This window comes from Heterocephalus glaber, unplaced genomic scaffold, assembly GCF_053883595.1.
Source record: "Heterocephalus glaber isolate CG9 unplaced genomic scaffold, H.glaber_assembly_v1.0 deba00000621, whole genome shotgun sequence".
Taxonomy (NCBI): Eukaryota; Metazoa; Chordata; class Mammalia; order Rodentia; family Bathyergidae; genus Heterocephalus; species Heterocephalus glaber.
This window is the reverse complement of record NW_028258153.1, coordinates 13,336,552-13,353,667: the sequence shown is the minus strand read 5'-3', so window position 1 is coordinate 13,353,667 and position 17,116 is coordinate 13,336,552. Positions and strand designations below refer to the sequence as shown.

Sequence of the window (17,116 nt, the reverse complement as noted above, 5' to 3'; positions counted from 1 at the left end):
AATGTGGGATGAACACAATATATGCCCAACTTCAGCTTCCTGAGCTAAAGTACTGGACTTCCCTTCCATAACATATTGAACAAAAATATCAAAAAATAATTCTCCATAAAAAATAAGGACATATTTGACAGAAGATAAGTTGAATAGCTTCAGAGAAGCTCTTAATAAAAGGGATTTAATCCAGTTATAGGCAAAGGAATAATTAGAAATTAATGAGTCCATGTCTTTAAGACTCCAAAATGTTTGTTTGAATTGTCAATCAATGAAAGAAGAATATTGTTGAAAAACATAATTTATGATTCTTAAAAAATTGAGTCAGGGTTCAGATAAAAGCTTTCCTCAAGTGGGCCTAAGGGTAAATAATATATCTTAATTAACAAGTCAGCAATTGGAAATCTAAATAAAGCCTAGAAAATTTTACATTAAAAAAAATTTGATCATGTATGTCACACCTCCATGGAATCTCTGGAGGTCTCACATTGTTAGGGAATCTTTCAAAAGGTCTAATTCTCACACAAAAAAATATGACTGTCATTCTAAAAGTCAATTCTTACAAGTATATATTTGGGTAAACACACTGTACCTCAAGATGCTGTGCTATGTAAACAGGGAGAAGTAATCTATCTTTCCAGTAGGTCAGACAACTATGGAGAACAGGAATGAACGTCCATGCAAAGAAATCACATTTCACTCCAGGCTTCCAGTTCTCTTTCCTGGACACTGTGTGTCAGCAGACCTCACAAGGTGGAGCTGGCCACAAGGGTTTCTCATCCAACACTAGGCATTCAGATTTTAAAAAGGATTAAGCTTTCTAACATCTCTGCTTTAGTTTATTAAAGTAACAGCTTTATTTTTTGGATCCTTAGGGTGTGCCAGCAAATATCCAAGCATTTCACCCATATTAACATATTGAATTTCATTCCCAAAAAAGCAACCCTCTGAGATAAGTGTATCTCCATTTTATAGATGTGGTGACTGAGATTTAGAGAGATCACTGTCCCATGACAGGAAGTACAGATAGCTGAGATCTGTATCATCTGATTTCAAATACAATAATCTCAGTTACCACCGTGTGTTTTCCAGTAAACATGAGACAGTATTATCTCTAGAAATTGGAATATTGGGATTGAAATCCTAATTATTAGCTCTATAAATTTAACAACCTTTTTGTCATTTCATCAGCTTATGTTTCTCCAGTTGTAAAGTTAAGTTAATGATAACTGTCTTCTTTAACTTTCAGGAAATTCCTTGAAAATTGAACTATTTTATAAGCCATGAAGCTCAGTGCTGCACAATACTAAAACTTGCACATGTATGTTTTAGGTGTATGTGTGTTGAATTTAAATTTAATAGACTCTGTAGAGTAGCATGGTCACCATTATCTGACTTGTGGGTTATAGTAAGTTCATTTCTATTCCTAAAACTTAGATGAATTCAGTAACTTTGTGACTGTTATTTGATACATAAACTATAAATTGATAATTTTCATAAGCAAGCCCCCTTTCTTGGTGGTGAGTAATACACTACACTTCACTACATAGAAGGCATCCTGTTTCTCAAGGCAGCTGGGGTAGAAATGCATCTGGATCTCATGAAGCCCAGAGAATCAGGAGGTAAAAATGATCAGAATAGCAATTTTTTCTTTCCCAATTCTCTGCATAGCTGCATTTTTCTTCAGTGTTCCTAAAGATTGGTTATTTCTGCTTCTTATTAACACATGTGGTCCAAAAATGGAAACTTCAATTAGATTTAATACCTCTTCAGTTTCAAGTTCCTAAGATAGCAGAACCAGTAGCTCTGGATCCCAAATATAAATTCTCTGGGGAAGTGAATTTCACTGGCTCAGCACTTGTTATGAGGCCTGCACCTGTTTTAAAATTTCTCAACTTTGAGACTATAAATTTATATTTTTCCCTTGAGACAGAATCTCACTGAGTTGTCCAGGCTGCCTCAGCCTCCATAAGAGCTGGAATTACAGGTGTGCGCCATTGCACCTGGCTACTGAAACATTTCATACTGAATGAATCTTATTTGTTTGGACAGTGGTGGTCATGGCCCTGTGCGTACTGCATGTTATTCAGCAGTATCCCCAGTCTGTCCTACGAGTGCCAATAGTTGTTCTCCCACCTCCCTACTATGACAACCAGAAATGTTCTGATATTACCAGATGTCCTCTGGGAGGAAAAACCATCTCTGGCTCAGAAACATGCTTTGCACTGGGCTTGGCAGTGCACACCTGTAATCCCAAGCATTTGGGAGGCTGAGGCACGAGGACTGCTGTGAGATCAAGGCCAGCCTGGGCTACATAGTAAGTTCAAGGCCAACCTGAGCTACATAACAAGACCCTCTTTCAAAAACCAAAACAGCAAAGAAGCAAGCTTTGTGACCAAGAGTAAAGTGTCACATAGAGCACACAGGACTACAGAGAGACTTTCTGAAAGCAGGTAGTTCTCAGAAAAAGCCATGTGTCTGTGTGGGAATTATCCGGAGTGTTTTCTATTATAAAAATAAGAGATGTTGAGAAAAATTATGTCTTTTGTAAGTTTTGGCCATCATAATCAAATCTGTTCAAAGAAATTAAAAGTTTCGGTTATTTGAGCACTGGTTAAAGTGAAGGAAAATAATTTCAGATCAAATCTGGGGAAGCCTATATATGTTGTCTTTCCATTCTGCCTTCCCACAGTATTCATATGTCCCAATCAGAGATATTTCCACCCACACAAAAACATATAACATATACCATACTTTTATCATCTAATTATTTTTCTGTATTTTGTATTCTACAAATATATATATGAATATATAAAGAAATGAGACAAAATTAAAATTATAAAATAAATTAATTGTATTTGATTTTCATTATTAATAGTATTGAAAGTATTACACAGGAATTCTCATCTAGCACAGATCACATAGGTTGGTCTCTCCCTGCCCATTACCTTTAACCAAAAACTGAAAATAATGCCGGAGGCACCCATAGGAGAACTTGGAATGGGGAGAGGAGGGGGGCATTCTGGTATTGGAGCGAGCACTTGAGGAACAACACTAGGGCAAGGTATCTTAAGTCTCCCTACCCAAAAGAAGGAGAGCCAGCCCTGTAGTAGCATTTCTCAGATCTCAGCACCTTCACTCCCTTGGATCTAAAGTGGGTAGTCCTGCCAGAGTGTCCAGCACAAATAGCAGGCTGCAAAGGAAGCCTCTTTGACCACTCTTTAACATAAATACAAAGATAAGGTAAGGAGTTCAGTTCACAATAGCTCATCTTAAGATTAACAACTCAGTAGGTGTTGTTTTGTTTTGGTTCATTTTGATTTGGTTTGGTTTTTTTGCCATGAAAAACCAAGATCTCTATGTACTTCAGTGATTTTCATGATTACTTATCACTTCATCACGAAGTGCTGCAATGTCTCTTAATTGTTTTACAGATCTGAACCTCTCACAGATGGCCACATCAGTGTCATCCTGGCATTGTGCACTTCTTGGTTTTGACTTCTTTGCTATTAAAACATTGTCTCCAAGTATTGTAGTGAGTGAATTTCAAACAGTAGTCTAATCTGACTACAAAATCCTGTTAAAATTCTTGTCAAAACATTCCTGCCAGAAAGCATTGTTTCTATTAAATAAGTTAATTTACTCTACTCTGAGATACTATTTTTCATCTAACCTTTTGACAAGGACACAAAAATTTGATAATGTGCTGAGTTATCAAGAGAATTGGGGGACAGGCATTCATTCACATTGCTCCTGGCAGAGGTAACTGTTAACAGTCTTTACAGAGAATGAGTTCTCTATGTCGATGATCTCTACCAAATTACAAATACATTTGTTGGGACCCTACAAATGCCATTTTTAAGTACTGATATACAAAGAATTCATGCACATATGTGTGGAATGAAATATCAAGTTGATGACCCAGAGGGTCATCTGATAATGCTTGGTCTCCTGCCCACAGTGTCATTGGGAGGTGGTACAACTCTGGGGTGAGGCAGAGTCATTGGCGATATGCCCTTAAATGGGGTTGTGCGACCCTGGCCTTGTCTTCCTTTTCACTCTCTACCATGAGGTGAACAGTTTTGCTCTGCCACATGTGCCCTGCCATAATGTGTGGCCTTGCAACAGACCCAAAGCCAAAGGGCCTAACCGCTCAGTGACTGAAGCCTCCAGAACCATAAGCCAAAATAACCTTGTTCTCCTAATAAGCTAATTACGTCAGACATTTCATTATAATAACAGAAAGTTGATTATCAGAGTGCAATAAGCAAAGCAGGCTAACACTTGTATGAAAATGGGTAGGACATATATTGAGTGTGCATAAATTATCCTTAAAGATATTAAAAAATTGGGCTGGGAATTTAGCTCAGTGGTTCTGCTACCTACCACACAAGTGCAAGGACCCGAGTTCGATCCCCAGTACCAAAAAAGAAAATTGCTAATAGTAAATATTCCCTATGGATGGCAGAGGGACAAATGTGGGACACAGATGAGTGCTACTTTGTTCTCTTAAATTTTATGAATTTTGAATATGAGAATGCAAAGGAATTTTAAAAATAAACTTAAGAAATCATTGAGAATATGAGAATATATCTTTTCATATACTTTTTCCTTTGGTGGCTTACAATAAGGTAATTCTTTTTGTATTTCTTTGTTGAAACAGAATGTAACAAATATTATGAACTGAGACAAATTAGAAACTTCTAAACTTTCATACAACTTTCTAACAGATTACCACAATATCTAATATTTGCATGTTAAAATATTCAATATATTTTTTGACTTCCATTCTAAGAAAGACTACATTTGAGATTGTCACCACACTGTTATTTATACATCATTTCACTGGTTGGTATTATAGCAAGAACAATGGGTATTTACCATTTGTAGAGAGCATTTTGTTTTCCATTTTTAAGGGAACCTGTTTGTCCTGAAGATTAGTGAATGTTCAGAGTTCATTTGAGTATAATATGAATTTAGGAATATTGAAAATATTAGATATTTATCTTTATGTTTAGTACATTTTATTATTAAATGTTACAGCAACAGTAGTCTTCTACTTTTACTAATTAATGACTAACCCAAGAAACATGGTCTAAGAGCAAGATTCATTAATAACAATAGTTAATACATGTCCATAATTAACAGATTATATCTGTGTGCTTTGAACAGTGCCTGGAATACAACAGAGACACAGTACACTGATTTTCTTTTCTTTTTCTCATGAATGAATGATAATATAACTACTTGGGAGAAGTAGTAAAATATTCATTTACTTGAAGTTAAATTGTTTTCATTTTGCACACATTTCAATTTTCTGCTTTTACAGATATATTCTGAAGTCACAGATACATACAGACATATAGCTTCTGTAGTATCCCCTCAGTTATGCTGTAGAATCATTAACCTAGAAGCCATAAATAAACATAAGAATCAAATTATATATTAAATTCCACTTGAAAGCAATGGCATTAGGCAGTTTCTTTCCACAGAAGCAAATCTACCACAAGAAGGCAAAAGCTCATTGTCATGGTTGCATGACCAGAACCATGAAAAGAATCAATTATTAAAATCTTTGACTATTTCAAACCTATGCTTTTTCACTGATGAACACTTACAAGTCTGGCAGTGATTTTCTGTAGGTCCCCAGCATCGGCCTGTGCAAGACTTGTGGCAGCGTCCACCTGCAGAAGAGGAAAAAATGAGGGCAGAAAGGTCATCTACAAATAATCTGTCACTCTTGGACAAGAAGTCACTCCTCAAAGAGAATATTCTGGCTCTTCGTGGGAATTTTCATGCCACACTAGAGTTGAGACATAGCTCCTAAGATGCCCAATTAAGTAGCAAAGCCTGAGTGCTCTACATTTGCCAAACAGAAGCATAGTCTGTTAGTGTTTCAAGTCCTCTCATCGTTTTATGCAAGAAGAAAATAAATGAATTCCTGAAATTACTTAGAATTAGTTATATTAAATAAGTTGCATTTTATTGAATACTGTTTTTTCTGTTGATCCATTCTACTAGATATAATTTCTAAAGTTTGCAGATTAATGGTTGCAACAGATAAAAATGAAATTAATAGTTGAATTTGTAAAAACAAGAATACATTCTTTTAAACACATGGCAAAACACCAGAATAAAAGGTGAAATAAAACATCTTAAAAGCTAATTTTTAAAGATATTTTAGAAAGCTCCAAAATGTTTATGCACACTTCAAAAGTGTTATTGATAGTGTATCCATTTTCAAATGTTGGCCTTAAATTCCTACAGTGCCATATTTGTTTATTTTTCTCTTCTTTTTTTTTTTTTTTTTTTTTTTTGGTGATACTGAGGATTAAAACTAGGGCCTTCACATTGAGCTCCAGTTTTGGCTCATTTTTTACATCTTATTTTTGAGCCTAGTTCTTGCTAAATTGCCTAGACTGGTTCTAATTTGCAATCCTCCTGCCTCTGCCTCCCAGAGTGCTGGGATAATACCCATGTGCCACCATGTCCGGCTGTACAGTGGCATACTTATCTACTGGGGATTATGGAAATTGGCCTCAACAAGCACAGTTGTCCCATAAATTCCCACAAGGACTCAAAAATAAAAACACTAGCTAGAAATTATGTGAAGTACTTTTCTTTGAAGGTTGTTTCTGAATTTCAGGCTAGATTTTGGCATGTGGCTTATTGTGTAGAATGAATATGGAAACCTAGTTAACAATAAAGTTTTTCTATAACAACTTTGTTATTAAACCGCTGTGATTTTTTATGTCAATTGGGAATTCAGTGTTTAGCAAAGTTAACCAGACTGTAAAAATCATCAAATACTTATACCAAATATTTCCATCTTCACTTGGCCCGACGAGCTTAGAAGATCTGGCCACTTGGAGAACCCTCCCCCAGTGAGTCTGCAAGGATCGCTGCTCTCACAGTCACTCTACAAGTTCAGCAGACCTCTTCCCCGGGTGTGCATCAGCCCTAGTGGTTTCCTCTTGGAAGTGAGCCATGTTATTTCCAACTTACATACTTAGGCTCACTTCTCGTAATATAATATGAGGATTCTTGCTACCACAGTTTATTTAAAGCAGTTCTGTTTGTGACAGACTGCTACCGACATCAGCAGTGTATAATATCCTGTCACCCTGCCATCTGTTTATTTAGATCCAAACACATTATAATCACATAATGCAAGCTCATTCTAGCTGACAGGAAAAGGACTCCATCTGGGCAGAACAATATAACTTTAATCAGTGATAATGATAATTATTATTAAAAACTTACTGCAGTTCCTTTGTACGAAGCTAATAAATTGAAATTGATTTATACCAGCGGAAATTAGAAAGGACTGTGAGACAAAATAGGAAGCATTAAAAACTTTTTGGAATACAAACTTTATGAGAAAGTAACAGTTAATGTGTTTTCTTACTGGTGTAGAAATCCTTTAAATCGACCCATTAAGTGGTCTGTTAAATGAAGATATTTGAAGCAGAGAATCATCTACCATTTAATCTGGGACTTCTTTAATTGTGTTTGGGGCTAATAAAATATGTAACTTCATTGTTTGTGGCCAGAATACAATTTAGCTGGGAGAGAGAGAGAGAGAGAGAGAGAGAGAGAGAGAGAGAGAGAGAAAGGAAAGGAAGGAAGGAAGGAAGGAAGGAAGGAAAGAAGGAAGGAAGGAAGGAGAGAAAACCTGGGCTGAGAAAGAAAGCTAAGTAACATTAGTAAGAGGTATTTTCATACTCTTAATAGTCCCTTTTAAATGGATTAAAGTTTCTGACCTTCTTATTTTTGAAATTATATCTTACAACCCAGAAATACATTGCCAGCCTCAATATTAAAAGGCCCATAAATTTGCACAATTTCTATGCTTTTATATATGTTAGAAAATAAATTTAAATTTTAAAAGAGGCACGGTCTGTAAATATTGTTTGTGGTTCTGAGAATAAAGCAGAGCAAGGCTCATCTATTAGAAACAGGTGATATAGTACCCCCCCCCCACACACACACACAAAAACCCCAGTTTAAATAACTTAATCTTGAATGTCTACTGTGAGATTCTTTTTTTTTGGTGATTTCCAGTTTTCATCTGTACTTAAATAAAAATACCCATTAGTGTTATAAAAGCATGCTACCAGCAGCTGCTTCTCTTCATGTGTTTTATTTAGACTTATGCTCCCCACACAGCCCCTTTGTGAACCAAGAGGAGGTGGTCACTTGGCCTACACATTTCAGAATTCTATTCCACCACTATACTTGAACCTGAATGCAATATGCTTCCATAAGTACTTTCTAAGACGACCCTCCCTTGGTTTGTCTGTCTGGAGCTCTGCATTTTTTAGCTCTGGCCATGTGGTCAGTTCAGTTTAGAACTTCAAAATGGTACATGTATGGTACTTGTATCAAAATTGTTTTCACGAGTTGTTGCAAAAATATAAATGTGACGATATCTGACCAAAATCTTTACTCAGAGGTATTTTGGAATTAATTACTTATTCCACTTTCAGACCTGCTACCATGGTTCGATTTTTGAGGATAATTGGGCAGTGTAGCTCTATAAAATATTTTAAATGTTTTAAAATATTTTCTCCCTTTTGTGCTCACCATTTCTGCTACACAAAAGTGTCAGAGAGATGATGGGATAAAGCGCTTCCATAGTAATTATCTATCATAGGAGAAACAATAAAACTTTCTATTAGCTTTCCTTTCTACCTTCTAACTACTCACTCATAATTATTTTGTAACTTTGTTCTGTGTATTAGGTACTATTTTAAGAACTGAAGGTAAAGTTTTGAGCTAAGTAAGCATGGGTGGTACTCTTCTAGAATTTATAATTAATTTAGATTGATTCTGCAGAGAAAAAGTTTGACTACTGTGTATCTAGTGTTGTCCTTTAATGTTTTTAAGGGGAAAAGCCAGCATATATTTATAACAGCCCCTAACCTAGGAAAGAGGAGTTGGAACAAGCCAGGGTGAGCAACATCACTTCAATGCAATGTCTAGGAATTACAATATAATAGCTTGGGATTCTGCTACATTCCTTACACAGCCTTTTATCTTCATGTCATCTGAAATGAAATCATGAAGGATGTTTCAGTGGAGAGGGTAGGTACAACTCTGAAATGTTCCTTGTTTCTCTTCTAACAGAAACACAAATGCCCTGTATGTTACTGGGAATTTTTTTCCTGCTCTCTGTTCTCTAGTGTCGAGTATTCTCAGTTCTGGTTTCAAGAGGAACAGCGACCTTGTAGGTCGTTAGTATTTTATTGTGGATTAGTTTTATAAACTATTTCTCCTAGGAGTACTTTTTTAACAAGGGCTGAAGGAAAAAAATTAGTCACACACCAGAATATCTAAATGGAAACAATTTTGGGAACTTTGCCAGTGCTGTCCAAATCTGTCCATTTCCACGTCTCAACTTATTACATGATTAATTTTCATTGTTAATGGAAATAATTCTTTTAAATATATGTGAGATAAGATGCCACTTTTTCACTTAAAATGAAAACTCCCATATTGCTATACATCATAATGGCAGCAATTATTCAAAGTAATATTTTTTGTCGTCCTGACTTAACCAGAAAGATTAAATAAAACATAAGACAAAATTTTAAACAAACATTCCTGTGTCTTTCATAATTTTATTCATTTTCTAAATAAGTACTGATTATTTCATGTCAGCATTATTTAAATTCACAGGTGATTCCCCTCTGCATTGACAATATGTTGCTCATCGTGAAAGTTAGCAAGTAAGTTCATCTTTTATGCGTGTCCAGCTGATGTTATTAAAAATGTAACTTTTGCATTTTTTTTAGGAGCTGGAGTCCTTGAACTGATTTTATATTTTTAAGAGTCATAAATTCATGCCTGAAGTTTTGCTTGTTTGTGTGACTGCCTGACAGAAAAGATGGATTCAATATCTGTGTCTGCATTGCTTTCTGCAAGTAATATGCTGGGACAGTTGAAGAGTTACAAAATATGGAGTCACTGGCAACCATAAAAGATTATATCCTTAGATTGTCTGTAACTAAAGGCCATGCAGTTACATTCCTAGATTCTTTCAGTCCTTTTAAAAACTGGCATTCTTGACCTCTTAAAGTGACTTTTACTGGGAAAAGAAGTGAGAAAATGCTATCTTTCTCATGACAATATAATTCAAAAAGGAGAAAGAAGCATTTACTGAAGGCCTGATGTAAGCCAGTCCCTATTTGTAGTGGAGAAAATGAAAAAAATGAATGAATATATCAGCGTCTTGGCCTCTATGAGCTCTCTGGATCCTGGAAATAGAGAAGTAAGCAATCACGATAACCCTAATATTTGTTAAAATATAGGTATCCATAATAAAATGCATGGAGGGATTTGAGAAAAGCTCTGCAGAAGGGTGAGCATTTCAGATGGACTCAAATCCTGAGTTTGTCCAGTAGAGAAGGGGAGGTAAGGGGAGGCCTAGGGTTAACAGAAATGGCGACAGAGAGGCCAGGATGAGCACAGCTCTTCGGACAATAATGTGTATTAATCTTTCTTGAGAACTGTTTAAGTAGCAGCAGCTGAAGTATGAATACGTATGTTCTGAAAGTCTTTTAAACAGTTTGGCGTTTACTCTGAATAGGTATTCTGGAATTGCCCAAGGTTTTGAGCATTGAAATTATATGGTTTGACCTGCAAAAGAGAAAATGTGTTCAAAACATAGTTTCCAGAAGTTAATGTTGATGGTGGTGTAGCTTATGCAAGATGCTAGTTTTATAATCTAGGATGAGTAGGGATTCTGATACTGATGGTTCCAAAATGACAGAGTTTGTAGAAGATGATGATGTGGCATATAATTACAAGCTCTTCAGGAGTTTAACTCCTCCTAATCAATGGCTGCCGGAGGGCACAGTATTTCCTCTGGTGCAATGTCAGACAGGATTTCAGATGGGACAGCTAATGGACAAGCCGGTTAATATGGCACACTGAGTTGGGTAATGGTTTCTAGATAATAACTTCTCTTTGAAAATTTTCATTTTTCTTTAGCTCCTCTAGAAAGACAGACCAATCTGTAGGAGAAAATTATAATTATAGAAATCCCAGGAGTAAATGGGAAGTTTGGACAGAGTGAGTTTGGGAAAATCAACGAGTGTCATTTCTCAAAACCTTTTAAATCATAAATGAAAGCAGCCAATTACTCCATTAGCTAGCTTGAGTGTAGATCTGTCTTTACAGATTCAAGTACAATGGTCAGATAAACACAAATTATGCTATCAAAAAGAAAAGTGATAATCTATTTAGAACATGAGAATGTTGATTATCTACTGGTAGATAATCTACTGATATCTACTGGTACATGTTATCATAGCAATGACTGATATAATCTAATGTAGATTATGACAAAAGTAAAATAAACATGAACAGTCAAAATGAATCATCTTTCACCTGGAGTGGAAAGATCGGTTACAGTGCAATTTATGACATTATTGTCCTGTATATTCTACATTCCTGTAAACCTTCAAAATTCTGTAAGCTATTATAACCAACATAAGTGGACTTCAAGAAAATAATGGTAAACAGTCCAAATAGTTTTTGAAAATCTATTATATAAATAACACCAAGTGACTAAAAATTATAAGGAAAAATTAAATTCTCTAAACAATTTTGTTACAAATCAAGCAATTAAAAAGATTAATTATTATTGTTTACAGCTGCTAATACAGAGTAGAATATAGAAATTCCACCTACTGTGGAACAGAATAAGCTTCAATTGATGTCCAGTGCATTTCTAAATACATAAGCAAGGGCTCAGCACAAATTGAAAAGCATTACCAACAAACACAAAGAATACATTTAGATATGTCTGCTGTTTGCTATCTACAACAATTATAATGAGCACTTACTGGGAACCCTCCAGGACCACTGAGAGTATTGCAGGGTGTAATCCTCTGGATGATATCCCCTTGTAAATGTAAATTCACAACTTGCTCAGCCACATGTAGTAGTTCTTCCAGGCATATTGTAAGCATTTTCCCTATATTAACTCATTTAATTCTCATAGAACCCTAGTAGGTTGACACCTCCCAACATTTATATAGACAGTCCAGACTATGTGGAACCAAACTTATCCTCCAGGCTGCTTAAGAGCACTTATATCTAGGCCAGGGATTTAGCTCAGCAGTTTCGCCACCTGCTGCGCTAGCTCAAGGACCCGAGTTTGATACCCGGTACCAAAAAAAAAAAAAGAAGATCTGTATCTGAATGATTAGGAGGCATTTGAAAATTAATATGTCTGAAATTGAATCACTAGTCTCTCTATCTGACCAAAAATTATTCTTCGCAACCATTCACCATCTTAGTCACTGGCAGCTCAGTCCTTCTTGAAGGGCATGCCAGATATTTGGAGTCATCCTCAGAATCTTTCACAGCACAGATTGAAACTCTTAAATATAGGCAGTTGTCACTAATGTCAAAATACAATTCAATTCACTTCTTTCCATCTGCACCATTTTTATTATTAGCTACTCTCTTCTTGATAGATTAATGCAATAACCTAACGTGTGTCCGAGCTTCCACTGTGACCTCTTTGTATCTCTCTTCTCAAACAGTCATGGTGATCTTAGACCATGTCAAATTTTCTGACATCCTGTATTTTTCAAAGTAAAGGCCAAAGTCCTAACCAAGGTTTCCAAGGCCCAACTATATTTATCCTTCTCCTCTACATCTCCATTACCATGTCTCCTCCTATTTTTCTAGTGCTCACTCCTCTCACTCTTACCTCCTGCTGGTTTTGGGACCTGCAAGGTCCACTCCCCACATTCACTGGACCACTCCTTCTCAATAGTTGGTGGCTGCAGGGCTTACTTTCTTAATGGCTTGGATGCCACCTTTCAATTACATATCTGACCTATTAAATATTAATTATTTCAGGTGCATCTGTTAGATTTTATTTCTAACACATTTGATTTGGAAATATTATAAAATGTAGAACAAATGAAAAAGAACATAAAAATATTTGATAACTTTCCCATTGCACTATTTTTCCTGTTTTTGAAATATATACATATATTATATATATGTATATGTAGAATATAGTTTTTTAACATAATACATTCATAAATTCTGTGACCTATTTTCACTTTGCATTTTATCCTAAATGTTTTAGGTGTATTAAATAAGCACAAATTTTTTGGTGAGTTTAATTTCCATCCTACATACTATAATGTAATCAGTTGCTTTATGAGCTATTTTTGCTAGTGCAGGTAAGGGACAATAGATATTTTTAATGAAAATACAGATTAAGAAAACATTTATAACTTCATATCATTTTTAACATTTGCAGCTATTAGAAATATACTTGAACATAAGAAATAATTTAACTATTTTTTACTTAAATCTTCTGTGCCAGCACTGATGGGGTCTGGAATATTTGCATGGATTCATAGACTACTGTATACATATGAGAACACCTGATAGAAAGATTGATACCCTGGGCTGCCCTGGGTTGATATGCTTGAGCCAGCAATGAGTCAAAGGCCTCTGTACCCATCTATCATATTTGACCTTTTAATCGCTGAGTTGGATAAACCATTTGAAATATGCTTGCCATATATGCAAAGAAACAGTCCTAGAGGTGGGAGAAAATCCTCTAATAGAGGAAAATCATTAAGATTTAAATAGCATTTGATAGATACAATGATCAGCCAAAACTTGCAATCATTAAATTTAGTAGCATCAATTCAAATTCTTGAACTTGTGGTTGTATAACAATATTTTATATAAATACCAACCAATAAGCACTCATACATAGTCTACATGGATGAGACATGTCAGAATTTCAATTCTCACTCTGTATCATTTGTACTATTCCTGAGGCAGGTTAATTAACTTCTCTCACTCTTTTTTCTTTTTGTATTTTGTGTTTAAGAGTTTATTTTCGACGTGGAGATTTACACCATGCTTCATAATCCAGTGTTAACAAAATCATCAACATTATCAACTGCACAAATCATCTAACATATTTATTCGACACATTCTGCTATCTACAGAGTAGATGAGTGCCTTACACATATCTCATCGAATTTGCACAATAACACTGGTGCACACATACTATTATTTGTCTTATTTTATGGTTAAGAAAATGGAAAGTATCCTTTAAGTAGATACATTTCCTTTCCGGCACATCAGCCCTTTTTGCAACATGTTCACTTGTCAAAACATTTGCTCCTACCCTTTTTTTTCATTTCTAATTCACAACTAATTTGACTCTCCTATTTGCTTATTAAAGCGTAGCAGTAAATGGTGTTAAAATAACTTCAATAAATATAAGCACATTTTAGTATCTGACATCTATTTTTAAAGGAGAATGTGATAGAAAATTAGAGTCTACCATTTACAGAAGCTAAGATAGTCCAAATACTATTGAATACATAAGCAATTTAGAATATTGCCAAGTATTTCTCTAAGTATTTATATAAAAAATGAAACACTTGGAGAAGTGCTGCTAAATGCAGAAAATACAAGCTTTACTAGGGGCTAGTAAAAAGCAGAAAACACAAGCTTTTGTCTGCCTTCTGTCTCCACTACTTACAACTGTTGAAATCTTGAGAAAGAAATTACTTAACTTATTAATAAAACATAAAAGATAGATGATGATACCTACTTCATATGTATGCTAGCACTGTGATTACCTGGAATAGCATAGTAAAATGGGTGGTATATAATAAGCATCAACCAATATTTTTTTCCATTTATCACAATACTGTATATAAACATAGTAGTGATGAGAAAATTTCAAGTTACAGCCCAGCCTGAGTAACTTAGTGATTTAGTGTCTCAAAATTTAAAAAGATAAAAATGACTGGACATGTAGTTCACTGAGAAGGCCCTGGGGTCTAGCCCCGTTCTGCAATAAAAATAGAGGAAAGGAAGTAGATAAATCCAGTAATATAGATACAGAAGTCTTTAGGGCAGAGTTGAAATGATCACTAAGATGCCACAGGTCGAGCAATGGGAAGGAGCAGGGAAAAACTGGGGTTCAGAAACTCTGAGAATTCTAGCAAAATGTAGATTTCTGCATGCCAAAATTCAAACGAAAGGAATGTACTCCTCTCAAAGCACATTAAATGGGATCTAAAGCTTTGCTCATGGTGATAGCTATGAATTTCATCCTTAAAGCCCCTCACTCATCACACTCTATCCCCAGGCTGCTCCTTTCCTCTTTTCCCCTGTGGCCAATGACCAACTCTGTTGTATCATTATTATGCAGCTTGTGGACTCAAGTATTTTCCATTCTCTCAAAATATTTTGTTATGCCATTTGGCTCTCAGTTCAAATCATTCTCTGCCCACTTTGTATTATTCATCCTGAATGGGTATTACAACATCCTAAGGAAACGTGTGTGTGTGTGTGTGTGTGTGTGTGTGTGTGTGTGTGACAAAGAAACAGACAGAGAGACAGACAAAGACAGAAAGATAGAGAGTCTGTAGGTTTGTAAAGGGAAAAGGAAAGTTAGATCTGTCTGATCTGGTTGGCTGAAAACATCAGGCAGATACAGAATGTTTGTGTAGGTAGGGAAAGAAAAGGTGAATATTCCTATATCTGTAATTTTTATACTGTCAGAGTAGTAAGCACTGGAGAAGCAACATATTGTTTCTCTGTATTTCACTAGAGCATGAAGAACTTTCTGTAATGTATGTGCAGATACACTGTAAAGTAAGTGTATCCAGATGGAGCCTCTGTTTTCATCAGACTTCAAGACCATGGCTCTAAGAATACTCATCTCCTCTATGAATTAATATAAAATAGGTATTATCATGGGGAAACTGTGTTGGATGAAATTTTTACAAGTTCCATAAGGGAAGGAACAAATTTTTCTTCACAATTTCTAACTTTGCTCAAAACACAGTAGATTTCTCAGATTGAATAAACCAACACTTCTCTACAAAGAGGTCGATATTTTCACACTACAGTGCTAACATAGCGTCTCCAACCCTGAGTAAATTCTGAAAGGTCTTATAATGTCTGTGGTTTGGGACTTTATAATTATGACTGGGGCCATTAATCTTGTGGCCTCCATTTTTTATTATATCTGAGATGGAGACTGAGTTTTTGTTACAGATTGCAACCCTGTAGCACTCAGTTGGGGAGATGAGACATCACTGAGACAGATAACAAAGAAAAATGGGTTAAAAATTGGAGAAGATTAGGTAGCTCCCTGGAACTATATTAAACAAACTCTTCCGAGGTGTAGCAGCCAGAAGTCTCATCTTACGTGACTTCTATTTTCTCATCTGCCAAAGGGACTTAGGATTGTATAAATGTGAATGCATATGTGTGTATGTATGCATGCATGCATATATGTGTTGGCATGTGTGTGTTTGTATATCTCTAAGTCTTCACACTTTAAAAAAAATAACATTAACAAACAAGAACATTTCTAAAATGCCACTGTAAACCTGAATGAAAAGAGATTTTAAAATTGATGGAGGTTAAAAAAAAAGTGACCCAGTAAGTAATAAGCCTACAACGTCTTAGTGTAGAATAGTTTCATTAGTTTACCTTTGAAATTCATTTACAAAAACTAAAATTCGCAGATAATGGATTTATAATATATCCAATTCCATCAACAAACTATCTCAGAGTTTCCCCTTCATATACTTGGCAGAGCTGCAAATTGAGTTATATTTACAGGAAAGATAAATGATTTGCAAGCCATTGTACAGATAATTACTGTATTCCACTGAAAATTATTTATGACTAAATCAATCTGACTTCCTATCATTTGCCCCCAGTTTCTTGTTTTCTAAAATATATTTTCTGTTTTATAATTGTCTGAAATAAATATCCTCCAAATAGAATCAAAATCCTTGGTAGGTAACATGTTAAAAATTTAGTCATAGTTTAGATGCATTTCAATTTTACTATGGGTCATTCATGGTTAAAGGCGACTAATTTCTTATGACAACTTTAAGGGGAAAGCACTCTTCAGATTGGGAGGTGGAGGCCAGAGAAGTTTAAAAACTTTCTTAAGGCCACACAGTAAGTGATAAGCACCAATTGGAGGCTAGAAATGTTGGCCTCAGTGTCCACACCCTTAAGCAACACAACCAGATATCTAATTTATATTGGAAGATCCAAGAATGGAACAGAAATTCAGGATACAGAGGACAGATTA

At 35.4% G+C, this 17,116-nt stretch overlaps 1 protein-coding gene across 5 annotated transcripts in view; it reads right to left on the bottom strand.

The window, feature by feature from the left end:
- The window catches only part of Erbb4 (erb-b2 receptor tyrosine kinase 4), a 1,128,010-nt gene that overhangs the window by 335,580 nt on the left and 775,314 nt on the right, over positions 1 to 17,116 (bottom strand). For all 5 annotated transcript variants that reach the window (XM_004851107.3, XM_004851109.3, XM_013074521.3 and 2 more), the window contains exon 5: positions 5,610 to 5,675. In XM_004851107.3, coding sequence (XP_004851164.1) covers positions 5,610 to 5,675 — 66 coding nt within the window. The remainder of the gene's footprint in view (positions 1 to 5,609; positions 5,676 to 17,116) is intronic.